The 19,525-nt window shown below is 55.6% G+C and overlaps 2 protein-coding genes across 2 annotated transcripts; one reads left to right on the top strand and one right to left on the bottom strand.

Moving 5' to 3' along the window:
* The first annotated feature begins 1,727 nt into the window (after positions 1-1,727).
* GPX2 (glutathione peroxidase 2) lies at positions 1,728-4,710 on the top strand. The gene is made up of 2 exons (XM_084632510.1): positions 1,728-2,691; positions 4,149-4,710. The coding sequence occupies exons 1-2, from the start codon at positions 2,374-2,376 to the stop codon at positions 4,497-4,499; spliced, it is 669 nt and encodes a 222-aa protein (XP_084488636.1). The 5' UTR covers positions 1,728-2,373; the 3' UTR covers positions 4,500-4,710.
* A 4,151-nt stretch (positions 4,711-8,861) lies between these two features.
* On the bottom strand, positions 8,862-18,460 carry CHURC1 (churchill domain containing 1). The gene is made up of 4 exons (XM_084632514.1): positions 18,353-18,460; positions 15,314-15,449; positions 12,689-12,759; positions 8,862-9,046 (listed from the first exon to the last, which is right to left on the bottom strand). The coding sequence occupies exons 1-4, from the start codon at positions 18,422-18,424 to the stop codon at positions 8,954-8,956; spliced, it is 372 nt and encodes a 123-aa protein (XP_084488640.1). The 5' UTR covers positions 18,425-18,460; the 3' UTR covers positions 8,862-8,953.
* Between the last annotated feature and the right edge of the window lie 1,065 nt (positions 18,461-19,525).

Here is a 19,525-nt window from a genome sequence, read left to right as displayed (position 1 = left end):
ATCAATACCCCCACTACTGTTCCAGGAGCATGTAGACACTGGGCCTGGGGCCGAGCACAGACACCCAGTGAGAGACGGGCCCTGCCCCTCAGAGCTTACAGCCTCCGTAGACGGTGGGTGGGAGGGGAAATGGAGGCACGGAGGTGGCAGGACTGAGGTGTCTCGAGTTGCAGGGCCCTGCCTTGCCCTGCCCCCACCAATTCCCTACCCAGCTATTACTTACGGGTGCTGCCTGTGGCGAAGGGATCCACTGTGGGAAGGAGCCTGCTCAGGTGCCTCGGAGAGCCGCCAAGGGCCGGGGCTGGGTCTGCCAGGGGCTGCTCCCTGCCCTCTGAGACGCCCGCCTGCCCGCCAGCCTCAGAACCTGCTGTGGGCGCCGCGCCCAGCCAGCCTGGGCGGATGGATACACACACACACCAGTGGGGCTCTGACAAGGATGGGGCCACCCCCCACCCCTGAGAGGATTGAGCTTCAATTTACCGCTAGGAGGCAGCGTAGTGAGCAGCTAGAACACTGGACTGGGCCTCAGGAGCCCTGGGTTCAAGCCCCAGCTCTGTCACTGGCCTTCTGGGTAAGGCCCTGCCTCGTGCCTTAGTTTCCCCATGGGGGTAATGATACTGTCTTGCTTTGAGAGCGACAGATGCAAAGCATTACACATGCTCATTTGATTTGCTCACTGCTACAGACCAAGAACATACAGTCTGGTTTCCCCAGTGGGCTCCTCGGGTCTCTGCCTCGCCCAGCAAGAGTGCGCATATCTCAAGGCAAAGCATGCATTTGCACGCACACTTCCTTTCTTCCCTGTGTCCATTGGAATCAAATCGACACGGGTGAAATTTCAAGCCAACCCTTCTCCCCTGTCTGAGTGGAGGGCCCTCCCCCGCCCCCTTCTCACCTGCTGGACTTTCGGCAGCTCATTGCAAAGACACCAGCTGAGTTTCCAGTGTGCAGCCCATGCAGCAGCCCCTGTCTGTTATTTAAGGCCTTCTGAATACCTCATCCAGATGCAAGCCCGGCACAAGCCCCATCTATCCACTGCCTTGCCAGGCCCCCGTCCACAGAGTATCTGAGTGCGTCACCCTCAGTCACAGAGTTACCCCTGCGCCCCCTGGGAGGTGGGGAAGGAGCAGCCCCATTTCATGAGAGAGGCACCGGGTGGATTAAGTGACTTAGTCAAGGTCACCCAGTAGGTCAGTGGCACAGTCAGGACTAGAACCTTCCTGAGGCCTTTGCAGGTCACCCCCTCCCACCCTGGCCTGGTCTGGCCTGAGAGCAGGAAAGTGCAAATCCAACTCAAGGTGCTGTTTCTCTTTCCCATGACTGTTAGCGCTGGGCAGGTCTGTAGAGAAAACGCCACGGGCAGCAGAGCTTAGCTTTGTGCCCTCAATTGGGCGTTACCAGCAAAGCCAAGCCCTGGGAAGGGGGAAATTTGACCTGGTGCCAGCGGTGGGGGAGATTCCTGGATTCCCCAGCGGTGTTGTGCAGAGCAGCCGAACCTTCGCCTCCTAAGGCAGCAGCGGGGCCAGACAGGGAACCGGAGGCCCAGCCCCGATTCTGACGACTTTTAAAAGCATTTTAAAAAGTTTGTTTATATATCTTTACATTACAAGAGGGTTTAATGATTTTGTTATACTATAAAATGAAATGAAAAATCACAATACACCAAATTTTGAAGCAAAGTCATTTCAAAATGAAAAAGTGAAAGGTTCCATTCTGAGAAAATCAAAATGCTCTGTCAATTCTGTTCTAAACACAGTGGCACTGAACTCGGCGTTACCGCAGAATGTTTTCATTTTGTCAGATTCGCTTTGTCTGATGGAAAACCTTGGTCAGCAAATTTTCCAAGATAGAACCCAGATAGAAGAAGGAAAAAGGAAAGGAAACCAAAATGTTGTCTTGTTATGTTTTAAATCTCATGAAGTTTTAAACAAATTCCTGATTTTTGAACACTTGTGGCAGGGGCTGCTGACGTGGGCCTGTCTCTCGCTGTGCATCTGTGCAGTGCCCAGCTCAATGGGGCCCTGATCTCAGCTGGGGCAGGGCCTGTCTCTCGCTGTGTATCTGAGGCGCCTGGCACAACAGGGCCCTGATCTGAGGATGTCTAGGGGCCAGTGGAAGGCACATACTACCAGTCACTGTCTGATTCTTCCCTCTCAGTTGCATGTCCCCAGGGCAATGTCTTTGCTAGAGGAGCTGACTGACTTGAATTACTGAGAGCTAGCAGGAGTATCAGGTTGCCCTGAATTTCCTTCCTGCGCTAGCCGGCTTTGCAACAAGACCTGTGCAGGCCTGACCTGCTGCTTTGTTCTGCGGCTGGAAAGAGCTGGCTCACTAACAGGTGAGCGCTCTGATTTCCTTTGAAGCGTGCCAGGAATGGAGAGACCTTTGGAGCGGCTGATCACGTGGTGCGTGGGGCGAGCCTTAAGCCAGCACCTGCCAGCGGGCAAGGCTCACTGTGCAGCTGCAGCCATGGCTCACATCGCCAAGTCCTTCTACGACCTCAGCGCCACCAACATCCACGGGGAGAAAGTGGATTTCAACAACTTCCGGGGCCGGGTGGTTTTGATTGAGAACGTGGCATCCCTCTGAGGCACGACGGTGCGGGACTACACCCAGCTGAACCAGCTGCAGGCCCGGTACCCGCAGCGGCTGGTCGTGCTGGGCTTCCCTTGCAACCAGTTTGGCTACCAGGTATGCGGCACCTGCACACACAACACCCCCCGCCCCCCATGTCCTCTGCCTCACCAAAGAGCCCTGGAGGTTGCAGGCCCTGCAGGATCATCCCACTCCAGCATGCTGAGAATGCAGCGGGTGCTGGCTCAGTGTTTGGAAAGCTCCCGCCAGCCAGGGGCTGGGAACAAGAGACGTGTGTGGCCCCAGATCCTCCTGTCTCACCTGAGCATGTGGCCGCTGGGGTACGAATTGCGTGGGGGGGGGCACAGCCTCTCCGGGATGGCCACGCAGCAGCACGGCGACATGGGAACGGTGCCCCCAGTCCAGCCCAGAGATCAGTTTCAGAACCAGGCAGTGACCCAAGGGATCGGCTGCCCAATGCCCTGTCCCTTACACCAGTGACACTCTGCCTTGCACCAGGGTGTGGGGCAGGGGCACCCCGCCCTTTGATTTTGCTGCCAGTGCCCTCCTGCATGTCACAGGCGGGTATGATTTAACTAGCTGATGCTGGCCTCAGCTGCACCTGTAAAACCCAATGGCCCAGGTGGGTCCGTGCTGAATGGAGCATGCGTTTTGCATGCTCCTGCCTGAAGCTGGGCTCCCTGCTACCAGCCGGCCTCCTGCTGTCCTGGCAAGGTGCCCTCCTGCCCACGTAAAGCCTCCTTGACGACCTCTTAGTGGCAGTCAGAGCACTGCCCAGAGGGGGGCATTGGAGCAGCTCCACCCTAGAGGTGGCGGAGATGGGCCCCAGCGTGCGAATATCTCACCTGGCTGCAGCCTGGTGGGCAGGGCCCAGGCTGCCCCAACCAGACCAGCATGAGAGGAGCTAGAGACAGAGCAGAGTGGCTGGGTCCCTTCCAGGGGCCAGGGCAGGGTTCTTGCCTGGAGAACCTTCTTTGCTGCTGGGACCATACAATCCAGCTGCTGGTCAGGATGTTTCCCCTGCTCCCACGTGGTGGGCCAGTGGGGAGGTCAATGAACAGGGACACAGGACACCTGGGTTCTCTTCCCAGCCCTTCCACAGCTTTACTGGGTGACCTTCGGCAAGTCACTTCCCTGCCCCGTGCCTCAATTTCCCCTTTGCCTGTCTTGTCTATTCAGACTGTGGGCTCCCTGGGGCAGGGACTATCTCTTGCTCTGGGTCTGTGCAGCACCTGGCACAATGGGGGGGGGGGGGAAAGTGATCTCCGCCAGGGTCTAAGCAGTGCCAGGACAATGCCCCCACCCCGATCTCAGCTGGGGTCTATGCAGCTCGGGACACAACGGGCAGCAGGGCGGGGATCTTGGTCACACCCTGCATTCCTCACAGTGTGCTTGTCGGAAGGCAAATAATGACTGAGTGGCAGAACAGGCCGGGCCAGCGCCGTGGGGGCTGGGACCATCCATGAGTCACTAAGGAGGCGGCGGGACAGGGCTGGGCTCCAGTCCATCCCTTGACTCCGTCGGCCTGACACGCCCTGTCCTCTCCCCGGCAGGAGAACTGCACCAACGAGGAGATCCTCAACAGCCTGAAGTATGTGCGCCCTGGGGCCGGCTTCGAGCCCAACTTCACCCTCTTCCAGAAATGCCAGGTGAACGGGCAGGACGTGCACCCCGTCTTCGCCTACCTGAAGGCCCACCTGCCCACCCCGGCCGACGAGCCCTCCGCCTTCATGGGCGACCCCAAGTTCGTCGTGTGGAGCCCGCTGCGCCGCGACGACCTCTCCTGGAACTTCGAGAAGTTCCTGGTGGGGCCCGAGGGGGAGCCCTTCAAACGCTACAGCCCCAAGTTCCAGACCATTGCCATCGAGCCCGACATCCAGCGCCTCCTCAAGCTAGCCAAATAGGGGGGCAGTAATGGGAGTCCAGCGGCAGCGCCCCCTGCTGGAGGGGCGCGGTGGCCACTCCCTAAGTCTCAGCCCGCTGCAGCCGGCGTCAGCGCTTTACCGGGTGACGGCCCCCTTCTAAACCACATGGGGAGGGGGCCCGAAGGGGGTAAAGGCACCGAACGCTCGGCCCGCGGCACTGGGCACCGTCCAATAAACAAGCCTGAAGGGAGCTGGGTCTCTGTGTATTTTCTACCCCTGCTCCCTGTTGCAAAGCCTGGCACAAGAACAACAGTGTCAACTGCCTCCCCCTGGCCCGAGCAGGGAGGCCCAGCCTTCCCGGGTGACACGCGGAGACAGCAAGGGCACTTCGGCCCTGGGTCTTGTCCCAGCCTCCACCGTGATGGCTGAGGGACCTGAGCCCTCGCTGCTGTGGAGGTAGCGGATGTGTGTGTGTGGGGGGGGGACTGAGTGCCCATGGGGGCTGTATTGGAGGGAGCCCGGCACAGAGTGGTGGGTGCCCAGGGCAGTGAGCTGGGCACAGGGCTGCCCATCATCGAGGCTAGCAGGGAGTGAGTGTCAATATTCCTCCTGCCTAAAAGGGCCTCGCCCATTAAAATGGCTGAGAGGGCACGTGCCCCTCGTGGCAAAGCAGGTTCACAGCTCTTTGTGAGCAGGGGCCCAGAGACGGCAAAGACCGCAGGGTGCTGTGCAACCCACCCCTCTGCAATGGGGGCCATGCCCCGTAGCAACCGGCCCCTTTGCCATGCCCCGGGAGCAGCCCGCCCCTCTGCCATGCCCTGGGGGCCGTGTCCCATGGCAAACCCAACTCCTGTGTGTTGCTCTGGGAACAGCCCCAGCTGCAGGGGATGGTGGGGGGTCCCCGACAGCAAACCCAGCCCCTCTGCAAAGCATCAGGCTGGGCGGGGGCGCTGTGCCCCAATCCAGGAAGCCCCCTGACAAGTGGCTTGGGAAGTGGGGGGGGGGGGGCTGCCCTGCTGCCTCCTATTGTTTCCTGGCCTCCATGGAAAGCACTGCAGCAATGACCTCTGTGGGGGGAAGTCTGTCTGCCTTCTCCCCTCACCCCCACTGGAAGGGACCAGGAAGTTACCTCCTCCCATGGGCTCTTCATTCCTCTGCCAGTCTCGACAGCTGAGGACCTGCCTTCCAGGAGCATCAGGAGCAGCTGCTTTCCAGGCCACAAGCCCTCACAGGGGGGCATCAGTCCTGGAGCTGCCCTGTCACCCACGGGGCCCATTTGGCCTTCTCAGGGATGGGGGGAACTGCCCGTGTCCGAATGAGCCTATTGCCGGGCCCCCTTCACCCGCCCCAGCCCAGGGATTCGTTTCTTGCTCCACTCCCCAGGTCAATGCAGAATTACAGCCCCAGCCCTGCTGTGTGTGCAGAGGCTCAAAAAACACGCCCCGAGTGGGACTGATGCTGCCTGAGGCTGCAGAGAGCCTGAGCCCATTGCTGGGAGGGAGCTGCCCCAGATGTGACCACACAGCAACGCCACAGAGAGCCTGAGGCGCAGATTCCCTGCCCAAATCAGGGGCCTGGGTGGCTCCTGGCACCAGCTAAGGCAACTCAACTTGTGTCCCTGCTGCCACACACACCCCCCCTGCCCTGCCTCCAGCCACAGCAGCCAAGGTGGCTCCATGCCTAGGATGGGAGTCATGAGAGCATCTTGCTGGGAGCTGTGGCATGGTCTAGTGGCTAGGGAACTGGGATAGCATTCAGGAGACCTGGGTTCTACCCCCAGCTCCGCTGCAGAGTGACAGCCCTGCTCAGTGCCTCAGTTTTCCCCCCCCCCTTTGCCTTCAGCGTGAGCCCTTTGGGGAAAACAGCACCTCCCACTGTGTACGTGCAGCACCTAGCACAACAGGGGCCTCTGGGTGCTATCATAATAGTGACACCCCTAGGGGCAAGTCTGGCCAGGGCCCAGCCTCTGTTTCAGGAAAGGAGCTTGCAGCGGGGGAGTGAATTGTGCCGGTGGGCTCAGCAGCTACAAGTCTGCCTTCCCCCTGTCAGGGGGCACTAGCTGAGGGGAAGGCAGGCTTGTAGCTGCTGAGCCCACCTGCTCCCATGGGAAGAGGCTCTGTCCTGCAGGCAGAGGGGGCTGCTCTTCCTGCTGGCAGAAATCGGGGTTCCTGGGCAGCTCCCCAGATCAGCAACTGAGATTTTCCCAATGGGGTCAGGGGTTTTAACAACTTGCCTCCCATCACAGTGCTCCTGGGCAGCACGGTCTAGTGGTGAGAGCACCAGGCTGCAGCAGACCTGGGGTCAGTCATATTAAAGGTCAGACCTCACCTCCCCCAATCTGTCCCCCTGTGTAATAGAGACCCAAGCTCCCTGCAGCCAGCCCAGCCCAGCCCAGCCAGAGTCCATTGCTCAGACATGCAACGCAGGCTGGCTTTACAGATGCCAAGGGCTGGAGAACTAGTCGCTCCAATAGTCAATTCCCCTTCCTCTTAAAATTCTGCCCTTTTTTCTAGTCTGAATGTCTGGCATCAGCTCCTGGCCCCTGGATCTTGCGCTGACGGTGTCTGGTAGGCGACAGAGGCCTCCAGCAGAAATCTCCTCCCCAGGTAGCCACCTGGAGAAACTAGGCCACCCAGGCTCCTTCAGTCACTCGCAGTCAGGCAGGGCTGCAGCCCTCAGAGCCTCCTTGGTCTCTCTTCTGACCCCTCTCCAGGCGATCCCCGGCGCTGCTCCTGGGTGACCTTTGACAAGTCACTTTCCTGCTTGTCACCTCAGCTGTCCCAGCTGTAAGGGGTGTGTGTGTGTGTGTGTGTGAGTGAGTGATGCTTCTTGAGACTCCTCCGTACAGAGCCTGGAGGAAAGGCCCCAGCAAGGCGCTCCGTATTAAAGCCAAGCAAAAGCACCCAGTTGCACTGGCAGAGCGCATGCAGGGCCCTCCCGTTGGGCAGCACAGAAACGCCCAGCCTTGGCTGCCCCTCAGGGTGCGGGGCCAGAGGCGACTCTGCACTGCCGTGCCTTCACTTCCTCTGCAGGGGTGCGGCATGGCTGTCACCACAGCGGCAGGGAGCCAGCTGGGTCTAATCCACGTGGCTTCCTTTGGTGACACATCACCCACTTCACTGCCCCCCAGGCTGGAACAGGTATGGGCACTTCCCTCAGCACAGCCCCTTTTCCTCTGCCAGGGGGCACAGGAAACAGCCCAGCAAGCCCCGCGCCATCCTGTCATGAACGACTGCCCCGTGCAAACCCTCCCAGGAATTCCACTCAGTCTAGCCCGGAACCTGGCCTGGGAGCAAACCTCTGGGGCTTCGTGGGAAGCGATCCGGATTCTGCACCAGGCCGCTGGTCTCCCAGCAGATGTTTCCATAGCACTCCGGGTTGGCAAGGCTACAGCCAGCAAACATTGCAATCGACAGGCCCCGCTCTTTGCCCCACCGGTGAGCGGGACAATAGGCAGCAGAAGGGCTGACTCACCAGAGGGCCCCACGAGAGCAGAGGAGCAGGTTATAAAGGAGAGCAGGTCTCTGCTGGGATGAGCCTGGAGAAATCCCCACTCCCCAAGGGCTGGGCGTTCCGTGAGCCTGGAGCAGCACCAGCCATGATCGGGGCCCCACCGTGCTAGACGCGGGACAGACAGCTAGGAAGACACCACTGCTGCCCCAGAGCACTCCCAGTTTATTGCCCACCTGTGCACACGAACAACTTGTTTGCTGTGCTCTTCTCCTGAAGGGGAACACCACACTGCAGCCGGTCACCCCCGGGAGGAGGGCCAGCAGCATGGGATGCCCCTCAGCAAAGGCTGGCCAGGAGATCTGGAGCCACTTTCCCCTTCCATTCAGAGGGAGACTACAGGTCCTAGGCAACAAGTCTTGCTTGTTAGCTCAAGCAGCCTGGCCACAGCAAGTTTCCTGATACGGCTCTAACCTGGGCCCGGTTTGCATGGTCCTGGACCACGGCGTGGGGGAGGAATCCGAGTGACTGCGGAACAGCTGAGACAGGGACAGCTGGGTGGAGAGCAGGTGTACCAGCCTCCAGACTCCTTTGGGGGGCACGCTAGGGTGCACCTCGGGGGGCTCTGCTACTATATCAGCCAGCTCTAATTTCATTACAAACTATAGATCCACGCAGTGCCCCTGCGCACCGGCTGTAAAATTACCTTCCAGGGGGTGGGGGCGGGATCCCAGACCAGGCACCGTGGACAGGACAGCAGCTGTTACCTTGGTTTGTGCCAAGGACCGTCCCACTCCCTCCCCCTCAGCATGCTCCCCACCACAGTACCAGTTCTCCAGGCAGCCTGGCTTACACCTCCCTCCCCGCTCATTCCTCCAGGCGGGGGCCGGGGTCCTGAGCCTCTCTGATGCCTGGGGAGGAGCGGTGTGCCGGACCGTGGGGCGACTCACGTTCACAACAGAGGGCACGTGTTTAATGACTGTAACCCGCCATCGCTTTGCCAACAGCCTGGCGAGGCTGGACGCAAACCCATGGCGGCAGCTTCAGAACAAGGGGGCCGCCTGGCGAGGGTCATCGGGCAGGATGCTGATGGAGTCCTCGGCCCTGCCACACAGCAGGCACAGCATGGTGTACTCCTGCAACAAGACAGAGGGCGCTCACGCGGGGGCAAGGGGGCGCTCGCTTCCATATGCAGGGCTGGGAATCTAGGCTGCGACACTCCGTTGTCCCGGGGGTGGGCGTGAGATGGGGTATGCACCTACACCCTGGCCAAGATTCAGGCCTGGAGGGAGGAGCTAAAAGGGGGAGAGCCCAGCTCTGGGGGCGGGGAAAGCAGATCTCCAGCTCTCACCGGGTGCAGGTCAGGGCCTCCCTGAGGGAAGGGGGGCTGGGTCTGAAGCTGGGAGCCCAGGCAAGTGTTAACGAGAAAAGGGACCCTGAGTAGAATGGGGGTCCAGCCCCAGCTGACCCTCCTTTCTGAGTTCCTTGTATTTGTTTTGTAACTTGGCTACCTCTGCAGGGGAAGAGCTTTGATGGAGGGCTGAGCAGCCATGGCACCAGACCATGCTGGAGATGGCTGCTGACCAGTGAAGACCTGGAGGGAAACTGAGCCCAGATGAGCAATGCCACAGTAGGCCACAAGGGGGCGCAGATGCCAACACTGCCACATGGTGACAACACTGCCACATGGTTCAGTCTCTTCCAATGCAGCACAGCAGGGCGCCCAACCGAGAGTCATGCCAGAAAGGGACTCATGCAGGCTGGCCTGAGAGATCAAGGAAAGTCCTGTGCCCAGACTGGCCTGCAGAGAGCATAGCTGTGGCAGTAGGAAACCTGCCTCCCCACTATCACTCAGCTTTGCTGTGCACAAGAGCCAGAGAGACGGACTGGGCTCCTGGCCCTGAGTGAGCGCAAGTTCTGAAAGACCTTACTGGCGACCAGACCCTTCAGGGCCCTCTGGTTTCTCCCCAGGGCTCCCACACACAGACATTGGGACTGCCCAGCGCTGACCAGGGCCGATATCAGACGAAAGCTCCTAAGATGGACCAGCAGCCCAGCCTCTCAGAAAGCGGAGCAGGGATCAGCTTTAGAGAGGCCTCCAGGTACCCCACAGCATTGCATCAGGGCCTGGCAGTGCAAGGACTGCAGCTAGCAGCAGCCTCCAGGGAGTGGCCACTGAAACCACGCCCCTCCAAGCCCGCTAGCTCCCTCTGGAGGTTACAAAGGGCAAATGGCACCCACAATGGGAGCACACTCCAGCAACCGCAGGTTTGGAACAGAAATGCGCTGAACTTCAGCTTGCGGAGGCATCGGTTCAGGAACCTCAGACCCAGAGCGGCCCCATCAGCCTTCCCCTGCTCTGCCCCCTGAGCGGGCAGCCTGAAGGGGCGGCTAACGCATGCCTGCATCTCAGAGCGTCTCGGAATGGTCCCGCAGCCCCGGTTGGTGGACTGTGCCCAACGCCTGTCTTCCATGCCAATCCATCGCGAAACTCTGTAATATGGCTCCCCTTGTTGCTCCGAAGCCCTGCTGACTGTCCAGGTGCGAGCCAGGGTCTGCCCGCAAAGCCCCTTCTTCCACTACCACCTCCTCCCCATCTGCTTCCACCGGCCTTGTCATCTCACCTACTGCTCTGCAGGCAGGTCTAATAAAACCCGCTGCCGAGGTAGAGGGAGAACACAACTAGCGAGGACAGGGGTCAGGCCACACCCATCCTGCCAGAGGCTCGGGGGTCTGGCTCTGCCTCCTAGGCTGGACCGGGGCTGCAGACCCCTGCGGACCTTCCCGTGCAGAAGAAATTAACAGCGGTGGTTCTTCCAGCAATTGTCCCATGGCCTTGCTGTGTGTCTGCTTTCAAACACCGATTCATCTGGGTCCTGCGCACCCTCAGTTCTGCAGCGCTTCATGCGGGGTGGAAAGTACTCAGCCCTACACCCCATGGCATCGGGTCCTAAAGCACTCAGGCTGGAATTCTCTATGGAGCCTAAGGGAGTTAGGACCCCAAGTCCTATTAAAAGTCAATGTCATTTAAGTGCTTTTGAAAACTGCAAACCCCCTCCCTAATCCCACTGACTTGCAATGAAATGTGTATTCCTAAGTTGAGGTGCTTTTCAAAATGCCAACTGAAAGCTAGGGCTGTAGGCACTCATGCTAAATCATGGGTTCTCAAACTGTGGGTCCGGATCCGTCAGGGGGCCGTGAGGTTATTACATTGGGGGGGGGGGGTTTACGAGCTGTCAGCCTCCACCCCTAAACTCCGTTTCTCCTCCAGCATTAATAATAGTGTTAATTACAAAAAATGTGTTTGTAATGTATAAGGGGGGGTCGCACTCAGAGGCTTGCTGTGTGAAAGGGGTCACCAATGCAAAGGTTTGAGAATCACTGTGCTAAATGCTACATCCATGCAAGGGAGCCAGGCTCCATTTGAGCATACAGAATCTCAACCCTCGCATTGCATGGATGTCCCCTTGCCTGATCCGACGGTGCCAGATTAGCCCAAAGTGTCGGGAGCTGGAGAGATGCTAATCAGCGGCATGCACCCATCACCTAACTTGGGCACCATGCCCAGCGGGTGGAAATGTAGCTGTGGCAGCTTGGAATCCACAGCTGGAAAGTCAAGCCACATTCTACAGTGAAGCTGGCCCTACAAAAGCACAGCAGGTTGGGCAGTGACTTGAATCCCTCCCCTAGCTTCCTAGCTGAAGCAGCACGTGGGCTGCACAGGGCACAAGCTCACATGTACCGTAGCAACAGTAGCCTGCAGAACCCTACAAACCAAGAGCACCTCCAGATGGAAACCCACAAAGCGGAACTGTCTGCTCCGGCCGCTGCGATCCTGGGGTTCCTTGTGCTTCTGTGACATCACTCCCAGGGCTTTCCAGATCTCGGGGCGTTCGTTTGAGGGAATAAAGGTGTGCGTATTTTTGATCTGTGTACATGCGTGTGTGATGAAGTGGGAATTTTCGGTGACTTTTTATGCCCCCTGTGTGTGCCTCGGTTTCCCCTATATCTTGCATGGCAATGCAGTAGGGAAACAGGACTGTTTGCTCTCAGGGCAGGTTAAGAGACAGAAGCATGAATGGCATTTAGCTGTCTGAGCCTGAATGGGTTGTTAAAAAGGTCTGGCTGAGGCTCACTCCATATCAGTGAAGAATCCAAGAGGACAATGGGACACGGACACTTAGCAACCTGCGCCCCAGAGGAGGATGGATTCTCCCACCTCTCAGCAGGGAGGCTGAGCAAACCCTCCAGCTGGAGAACAAAAGATCAGGAAGGCGGGAGGTGGGGTTAGGAGTTGGCTGTGGGAAGGGGTTGGGGCTCTCACCTGGGAACAGACCACGGAGGTCAGACTGAGACAGAGCCTGAAAGGGGTTCACCACAGCTTGGCTGGGCTCTGGGCTGAGCAGGATGGACTTGGGCCATGCTTTACCCTTCGTTTCTCTGTGCTCACCTACGGCCCTCCTGTGCTGTGTAACAGCTGACAACTGAACCCGGCTGTTTGGACAACACTGAGTGTCACCGCAAATACTGCTGAGGTGCATGGTCCCTGAAGAGGGGACAAGTCTCTCCCAGGGCTCTGGCTCAGCTTGACTCACTGGGCAGAGCTCAGGGGGTGAAGCAGGAGGGCTGGAGCTGCAAAGGTGGCAGTGAAGCCAGCTGGCCCACCCTGAAGAAAGAGTGAGACCCCCTTGGGGGTCCAGCACGCTGAAGGGCTGGTTCCAAAGCTGGGGGCGTAGCACTGATCCTGGGACTTCATGACAGCGTGAAAGACAACATACCTGGTAATCGTCCACCACGCTGAATGTATATTCGTGCCTGGCTATCATGTGATGACAATTCTTACACACATCTGGAACGAAAACCAGAGATTCACAAGGATCGCCTGCTTGGAGGGAGACCTCACTTACCACAACCTGGGGGCAGGGAAAGTTTTATTTCTTTTGACTGAAAATTGCACTGATCTGAGATCAAGGACCTGCTATCCTGGGTCAGTGACAAAAAGCCCTCCTGGTCCAAGAGGGCAGCGGTCATTTTAGAGGCAAAGCCAAATATCTTTGGATCCCCCCGGCTAGATCCACCCCAGTTTTCTAATACATTTGTGAATTTACCAAAGCAATAAAAAACTTGTATTTTGTAGCCCCACAAATGCCTGGAGAAATTGTTTTACTACATAAGGTTTCACCTTCATTGTACGGGCCAGGCCCATTTTTAGCTGGGAGCAGGGCAAATAGTTCAAAAGTAGTCAATTTTTCTAACCACCGGAGCCTGGATGCTGAACAGAAAACGAGACCTTTCACTCCTTGATATTCCCCAAAGCAGCACGTTCATTGGGTCACCTACACCAAAACCTGTAATCACTGGGGAAATGCACTGTATAAACTCAGGGGACTAATGGAAACATGCCACCTTTAACCATTCCCAACTCATCTCCTGTGCCATCCTACAAAGCACATTTATTTAATCTATGCAAGCTTGAGCGCAACTATGGCTCTGATGCTGCAATTAGCTGGAGAAACTCTAAAGTCATTAACTTGGCCATTCAAATCCTGCAGAAATTGCTTCCAGCTTGTGGCTATTTGTAGGCCTCTGTGAAATGAGTTGAGGGGCATAAGCTAAGCTCCCACCTTGCAAAACCCATTTGCACTTCAGTCTCAGCAGGGAGGCCAAGGCACTGAATGGGCGAGGGCAAATGACTCTCTTAGTCCTGCAGATGGTTCCCTGGTGGTCGGGGTCCAGGCAGGGGATGAGAGAGAAGTCAGGATTGCCACTGGATTTTAGAATCCAGAGGGAGGTCAATATAGGGCCTTCCACGAGCACCAATGCAGATGGAATTGTCCATTCACTCCAAACAGTGTAAATGTAACATATACTAATAAATGCCAAACTGAGAACCCTTTCCTGCATTTTTTACAGAGACACAGTGATACTGACAACCAAAAACAACCCCATTCTCTCTCTTCACATCCCTTCAGTTCTCTTTCCTCACATTTTACCTGGCTTAAAAAAAAATCGACACACACGAGGCAAGCAGGAGGTTTACTTTGGTGATTAGGGAGAGCTAAGCTATCAATTGCTGGAGAATTTAGGCTCTAAAAACAAAACATTAACCTGGCATGGATGCAAAATGTGAACAGATACAGAGCTGCTTCCCTGAGTTTGCCCCTCAGTTGGCAGTAGACTGACATTCACAAGACTCCGGTCAGTTTCACAGCAGCTGTTCACAACCCTGTGAGTATCAGTGAAGCTGCCCAGAATCACATCAATTCCAGGTAGAGGCTTCTTGGGAGCAGTGGGCAGCAGCAGAGGCAGACACTGGAGCTAATCACAGGTGAGGATGACACACAAACGGAGGCAGGGGAGAGATTCTGGAGTCTCAGCAGCAGTGCAGCAGGGAGGTTGGGGGGTGATGGGGGAGCGTACAGTAGCAGAGACTCCTCCAGCACTGGAGTGGGGAGGGGAGCTCCAGCCTCAGGCCTGGATTCTGAGAACAGTTAAGCACATGCTGACCTGGCTGTAGCCAGATCACACAGGTTTTGTGCTGCTGTAACTATGCTGGCTAGGGGATGTGATTTTTTTTTTTTAACCAACATAGTTATACTGATACAACCCCTCATGTTGACAGTTACACCAGAATAGATCCCTCCCCTTCCTGTAGAGACACTGTACACTGGTATAAACACCTTTGTACCTGTATATCTGCATCCACACTAGAGGGTTTTGCCCTTATTCATAGATTCCTAGCTTAAGGCCAGGTGGGACCATTAGATCATCTCATCGGACCGCCTGTATAGCCCAGGACAGAGAATTTCACTCAGTTCTCTCTGGACTGAGCCCAGTAAATTGCATTTGGCTAAAGCAGATCTTCCAGAAAGGCCTCCAGCCTGGATCTGAAGCCTTTAAGAGGGAGCAGCCACCCCTTGGAAGTTTATTCCAATGGCTCCTCTGTTGGTCATGGTTAGAAATGTGGGCGTTATTGGTAATTTTGAATTTGTCTTTAACCCCCAGCAACTGGTATAGGAACCCCACTGGGATAATTTAAGCCGTACAACTTTTGACAAGGCCTTAGACACTTTCCAGCCAGGGACTTAAGTGAAAGTGGAGCCCACGAGGAAGGTCACAGGATAGCAGCAAAATAGAAATTTCAGCAACTTTCTCCTTCCCCGCAGGTGGGGACCTGGGTCACTGACTTAGATTTCTTTAGGGAGCCCCAGACAGCTCTCCTACTACCCTCTGGCCAAGAGAGGTCTGGTAACTTTTTCAAATCAAGTGCTAAACTCTCTCTCTCCCCACAATAGGCATAATAATAAAAAAACATGACACCTCACCCCTCTGCAGCTCAGGTTCCTAAAGCCTGTGGCTGTGCGCACACTTAATTGATGAGACAAACAAGGGGACCTCCTTACGGTCATAAGTGATGATTTCTTCTCCATCCTCCTCCTCCGTTGCTCTGTTTGCAATCAGCACAAAGTCCCTCTTGTTGCACTCCACACACCCCACATAGTTGAGCAGGAAAGAGCCGTTCTCCAGGCAGGTGTTCCCCTACAAAATTGAGAGGAAAATTATCCACCTCCGTTTCTATGTTATTGCCAAACACCCACCCCTCCCGCTTCAATTTGTCCCAACATTGTATTTATTGACAGCACACGCAAGGGTTAGGGAAGTGGTCCCCAAACTGTAGGGCGTGCCCCCTGCTCCAGAAAGTAGACTTACAAGTATGCGGGAGTTTGGGGGGCAAATTGACACAACAGAGTTTCCCTGCAGGCCTCTGAGCAGGAACAAAGGGAAGGGTGACAATACTGCAGTCTTAGCAAAATTTGGTACTCTGGAGGCAATGACCTGGGACCAGCCAGCTTGTGTAAAAGCGAATGGTTTACTTTTTTTTTAATGTACCTAAAAAAAGTGTTTTTTGGGGGAAAAAAGGTGTTGCAGTGATCCCTGCAGGAGAGAGTGTTCAGAGCCAAGAGCAGGAAGGCATCAACTGAGCAAGAAAGCCATCGGTACTTCAGAATGCCCCCGTAACATGGAGCCATCTCTATGGTGTTCTTTTTGTGGACACAGACGAACACGGATGCTACTCTGAAACCTGTCATCACACCAGGGGGTCTTGGAGCCACCATGTCCAACAAATCACATATACACAAACGTTCCTGGCAAGCAAATACTGCTGGCTGATTCTGCTTCCCTTCCCTGACTGTCACAGGGATCTCGCTCTGATGGGAACTGCTTTAGAGTCTGTGCCCAGTACTAGATTGGTAGATTCAATGAGCCTGGAATAACTGAGGGGAGTGAGGAGAGGTAAGAACACAGAGGTAAACAAAAACATATGAAATGTCATCCCAGAGTCAGCGGGGAATCTAGTCCAGTAACACACAGTTCAGAGACAACTGCAAGGAAGCCAGCAGTAGCCAATTCGGGAATAACCTTCCCCTGAGTGGAGTTTCATGATAACCCAGTCAGTTAGTGACCGACTTATGCCTTGAAACATGAGGGCTTATATCCCTCATGGGCAGGTCATGTCAATCTCTGTGCCTCAGTTTCCCCAACTGTAAAATTGGGGTAATGATACTGACCTGCTTTGAGATCTATGGCTGGAAAGCACTATGCAACATAGGAACTAGTTAGTCTTACTGTTGTTATGCCCTTTAAAAAAAGTCAGTCAGTGTACAGGAGAACCTCAGAGTTACAAACACCTCAGGAAGGGAGGCTGTTCGTAACTCTGAAATGTTCATAACCCTGAACAAAACATTACGACTGTTTTTTCAAAAGTTGACAAGTGATCACGGACTTAATACAATTTTGAATCCTTCCTATGCAGAAGAAAAATGCTGCTTTCCCTTTATATTTTTAGTCGTTTACATTGAACACAGTACTGCTTTCTCTTGGTCTCTGCTGCTGCCTGATTGCATACTTCTGGCTCCGAATGACATGCACGGTTGACTGGTCAGTCCGGAACGCTGAGGTTCTACTGTTACTGTGTATGAGCTCCTTATCTATGTGCCTAGTTCTTTGAATTCCTCTAAGCTCTTGGTCTCAGCAACACTTTGTGGCAATGAGTTCCACAGGTTTCGATAAAGCATAATTATTTCCTTTTATAATTTTAAATGTATTGTATTTCAACTCCATTGGTTGTTCTTTTGTTCTTGTAAAAAGAAAAGGAGGACTTGTGGCACCTTAGAGACTAACAAATTTATTTGAGCATAAGCTTTCGTGAGCTTATGCATCTGATGAAGTGAGCTGTAGCTCACGAAAGCTTATGCTCAAATAAATTTGTTAGTCTCTAAGGTGCCACAAGTCCTCCTTTTCTTTTTGCGAATACAGACTAACACGGCTGCTACTCTGAAACCTTTGTTCTTGTGTTACTACAAAGAAGAGCCTGACTTGCCTTCTCATCATTAATATTTTTGGATATCTCTAGAGAGGAGTTAAATAAAAGGGAACACAATAAACTGTCCCATCTTTTCAGTCTCTTCTCACAGAGCAGTCTTTCTATGCCCCCATTGTTTTTGTTACCATCTCAGTACCCTGTTCTTTCTGCTCTATCTTTTTCAAGGTAACACTATCTCAGAGGCAGGGGCATGGCTGGTTTATGTAACAGCACTGCATTGTCTGCAGTATTATTTCCTATCTCTTAGGCAGCTTCACGTTGCCTTTGCCCCATGCTATGCACTCTTAAAACCCAGCAGGGAGCAGGACTACCCCCTGGGCTGCGCACAGGATGCATCCAGAGGTGCTGGAACTAGGGGTGCGGGGGCTGCTGCCGCACCCCCTGGCTTGAAGTGGTTTCCATCACATACAGGGCCTACAATTCGGTTCAATGGCTCTCAGCATCCCCACAATACAAATTTTTCCAGAAGCACCCCTGGGTGCCAAAGGTACCCAGGGCAGCCTCTAGCCCACCCTGGCCTGAGGATAGACACTGCTGTGGCAGAAGGTCAGGAGGTGCGGGGGGGGGGAAGAGGAGCGCACTTTACAGAGGGAGATGGGCATGATTCACCCTAGGTATCAAGTCAGAAACAGAACCCAGGAGTCCGGCCTCCCAGCCCAGCTCCAGCCCACCAGACCCCACCCCCGGACCACAGCTGGGGAGAGAACCCAGGAGTCCGGCCTCCCAGCTCAGCTCCAGCCCACCAGACCCCACCCCCGGACCAGAGCTGGGGAGAGAACCCAGGAGTCCGGGCTCCCAGCCCAGCTCCAGCCCACCAGACCCCACCCCCGGACCAGAGCTGGGGAGAGAACCCAGGAGTCCGGCCTCCCAGCCCAGCTCCAGCCCACCAGACCCCACCCCCGGACCAGAGCTGGGGAGAGAACCCAGGAGTCCGGCCTCCCAGCCCACCAGACCCCACCCCCGGACCAGAGCTGGGGAGAGAACCCAGGAGTCCGGGCTCCCAGCCCCCGCTCAGGGAACCAGGGCGAGGGGAGAGACAAGCCCCGGCCCCGCTCACCCGGGACGGGTACTCGGTCTCCACGCAGCCCCCGCACATGACGCCGCCGCCACTTCCGGCTTCCGGGAGCATCGCGTCTCGCGAGAGCTGCCAGCCCTGGGAGGGTTTAGGGGCGGGGCCGGGGAGGAGCCGTGGGGCTGGGTGGGCGTGGTCTGAGGGGTGGGCGTGGCCCGAAGGGTCGGAGCTGGGCTCTACGGGGTCAGTCAGGGCCGAAGGCGGGGTCTGAGGAGAGCAGGGTGGGGTCTGGAGGAGTGGGGCGTTGCCTATGGATGAGGGGGCGTGGCCTATGGCAGTGGGGCGTGGCCTGCAGGGTCAGGGTGCGGGGTCTGTTGGGAAGGGGGCGTGGCCTGTGGGCAGTGGGATGTGGCCTGTGGGGCCCGGCCAGGGTGGGGCAAGGGGAGAGTGGCTTCAGGCAGGTGGGTGGGGTAGGTAGGCTGAAGCAGGGCTTTCAGGTGTGTCTCTGTGCGTGTTTAACATGTGCGGAGAGCTGCCGCAGGAGGGGCTCTGCCCCGCCAGCACCAGTGACCCATAACCCCTTCCCTGCCCCGATCCCTGTTTTTGTTTTTTTAACAGCCGCCCCAGCTCCTCTTCCGGTAGAAGTCTCAGCAGCAAAGGCGTGGCAAGCCCACTCCCCTAGAGTCAGAGGACTGGGAAAGGTTTCAGAGTGGTAGCCATGTTAGTCTGTATCAGCAAAAAGAAAAGGAGGACTTGTGGCACCTTAGAGACTAACAAAGTTATTTGAGCATAAGCTTTCGTGAGCTACAGCTCACTTCATCGGATGCATTCAGTGGAAAATACAGTAGGAAGATATAAATACACAGAGAACATGAAACAATGGGTGTTCCCATACCCACTATAACGAGAGTGATCAGTTAAGGTGAGCTATTGTCAGCAGAGGGAAAAAAACCAAAAACCCTTTTGTAGTGATAATCAGGATGGCTCATTTCCAACAGTTGGTAAGAAGGGTTGAGTAACAGTAGGGGGAAAAATAAACATGGGGAAATAGTTTTACTTTGTGTAATGACCCATCCACTCCCAGTCTTTATTCAACCCTAAATTAATTGTATCCATATTGCAAATTAATTCCAATTCAGCAGTTTCTCATTGGAGTCTGTTTTTGAAGTTTTTTTTGTTGTAGTATTGCGACTTTTAGGTCTGTAATCGAGTGACCAG

This window comes from Lepidochelys olivacea (assembly GCF_965140295.1).
Source record: "Lepidochelys olivacea isolate rLepOli2 genome assembly, chromosome: 6".
Lineage (NCBI taxonomy): Eukaryota > Metazoa > Chordata > Testudines > Cheloniidae > Lepidochelys > Lepidochelys olivacea.
This window is presented reverse-complemented; position numbering and strand designations above follow the sequence as displayed.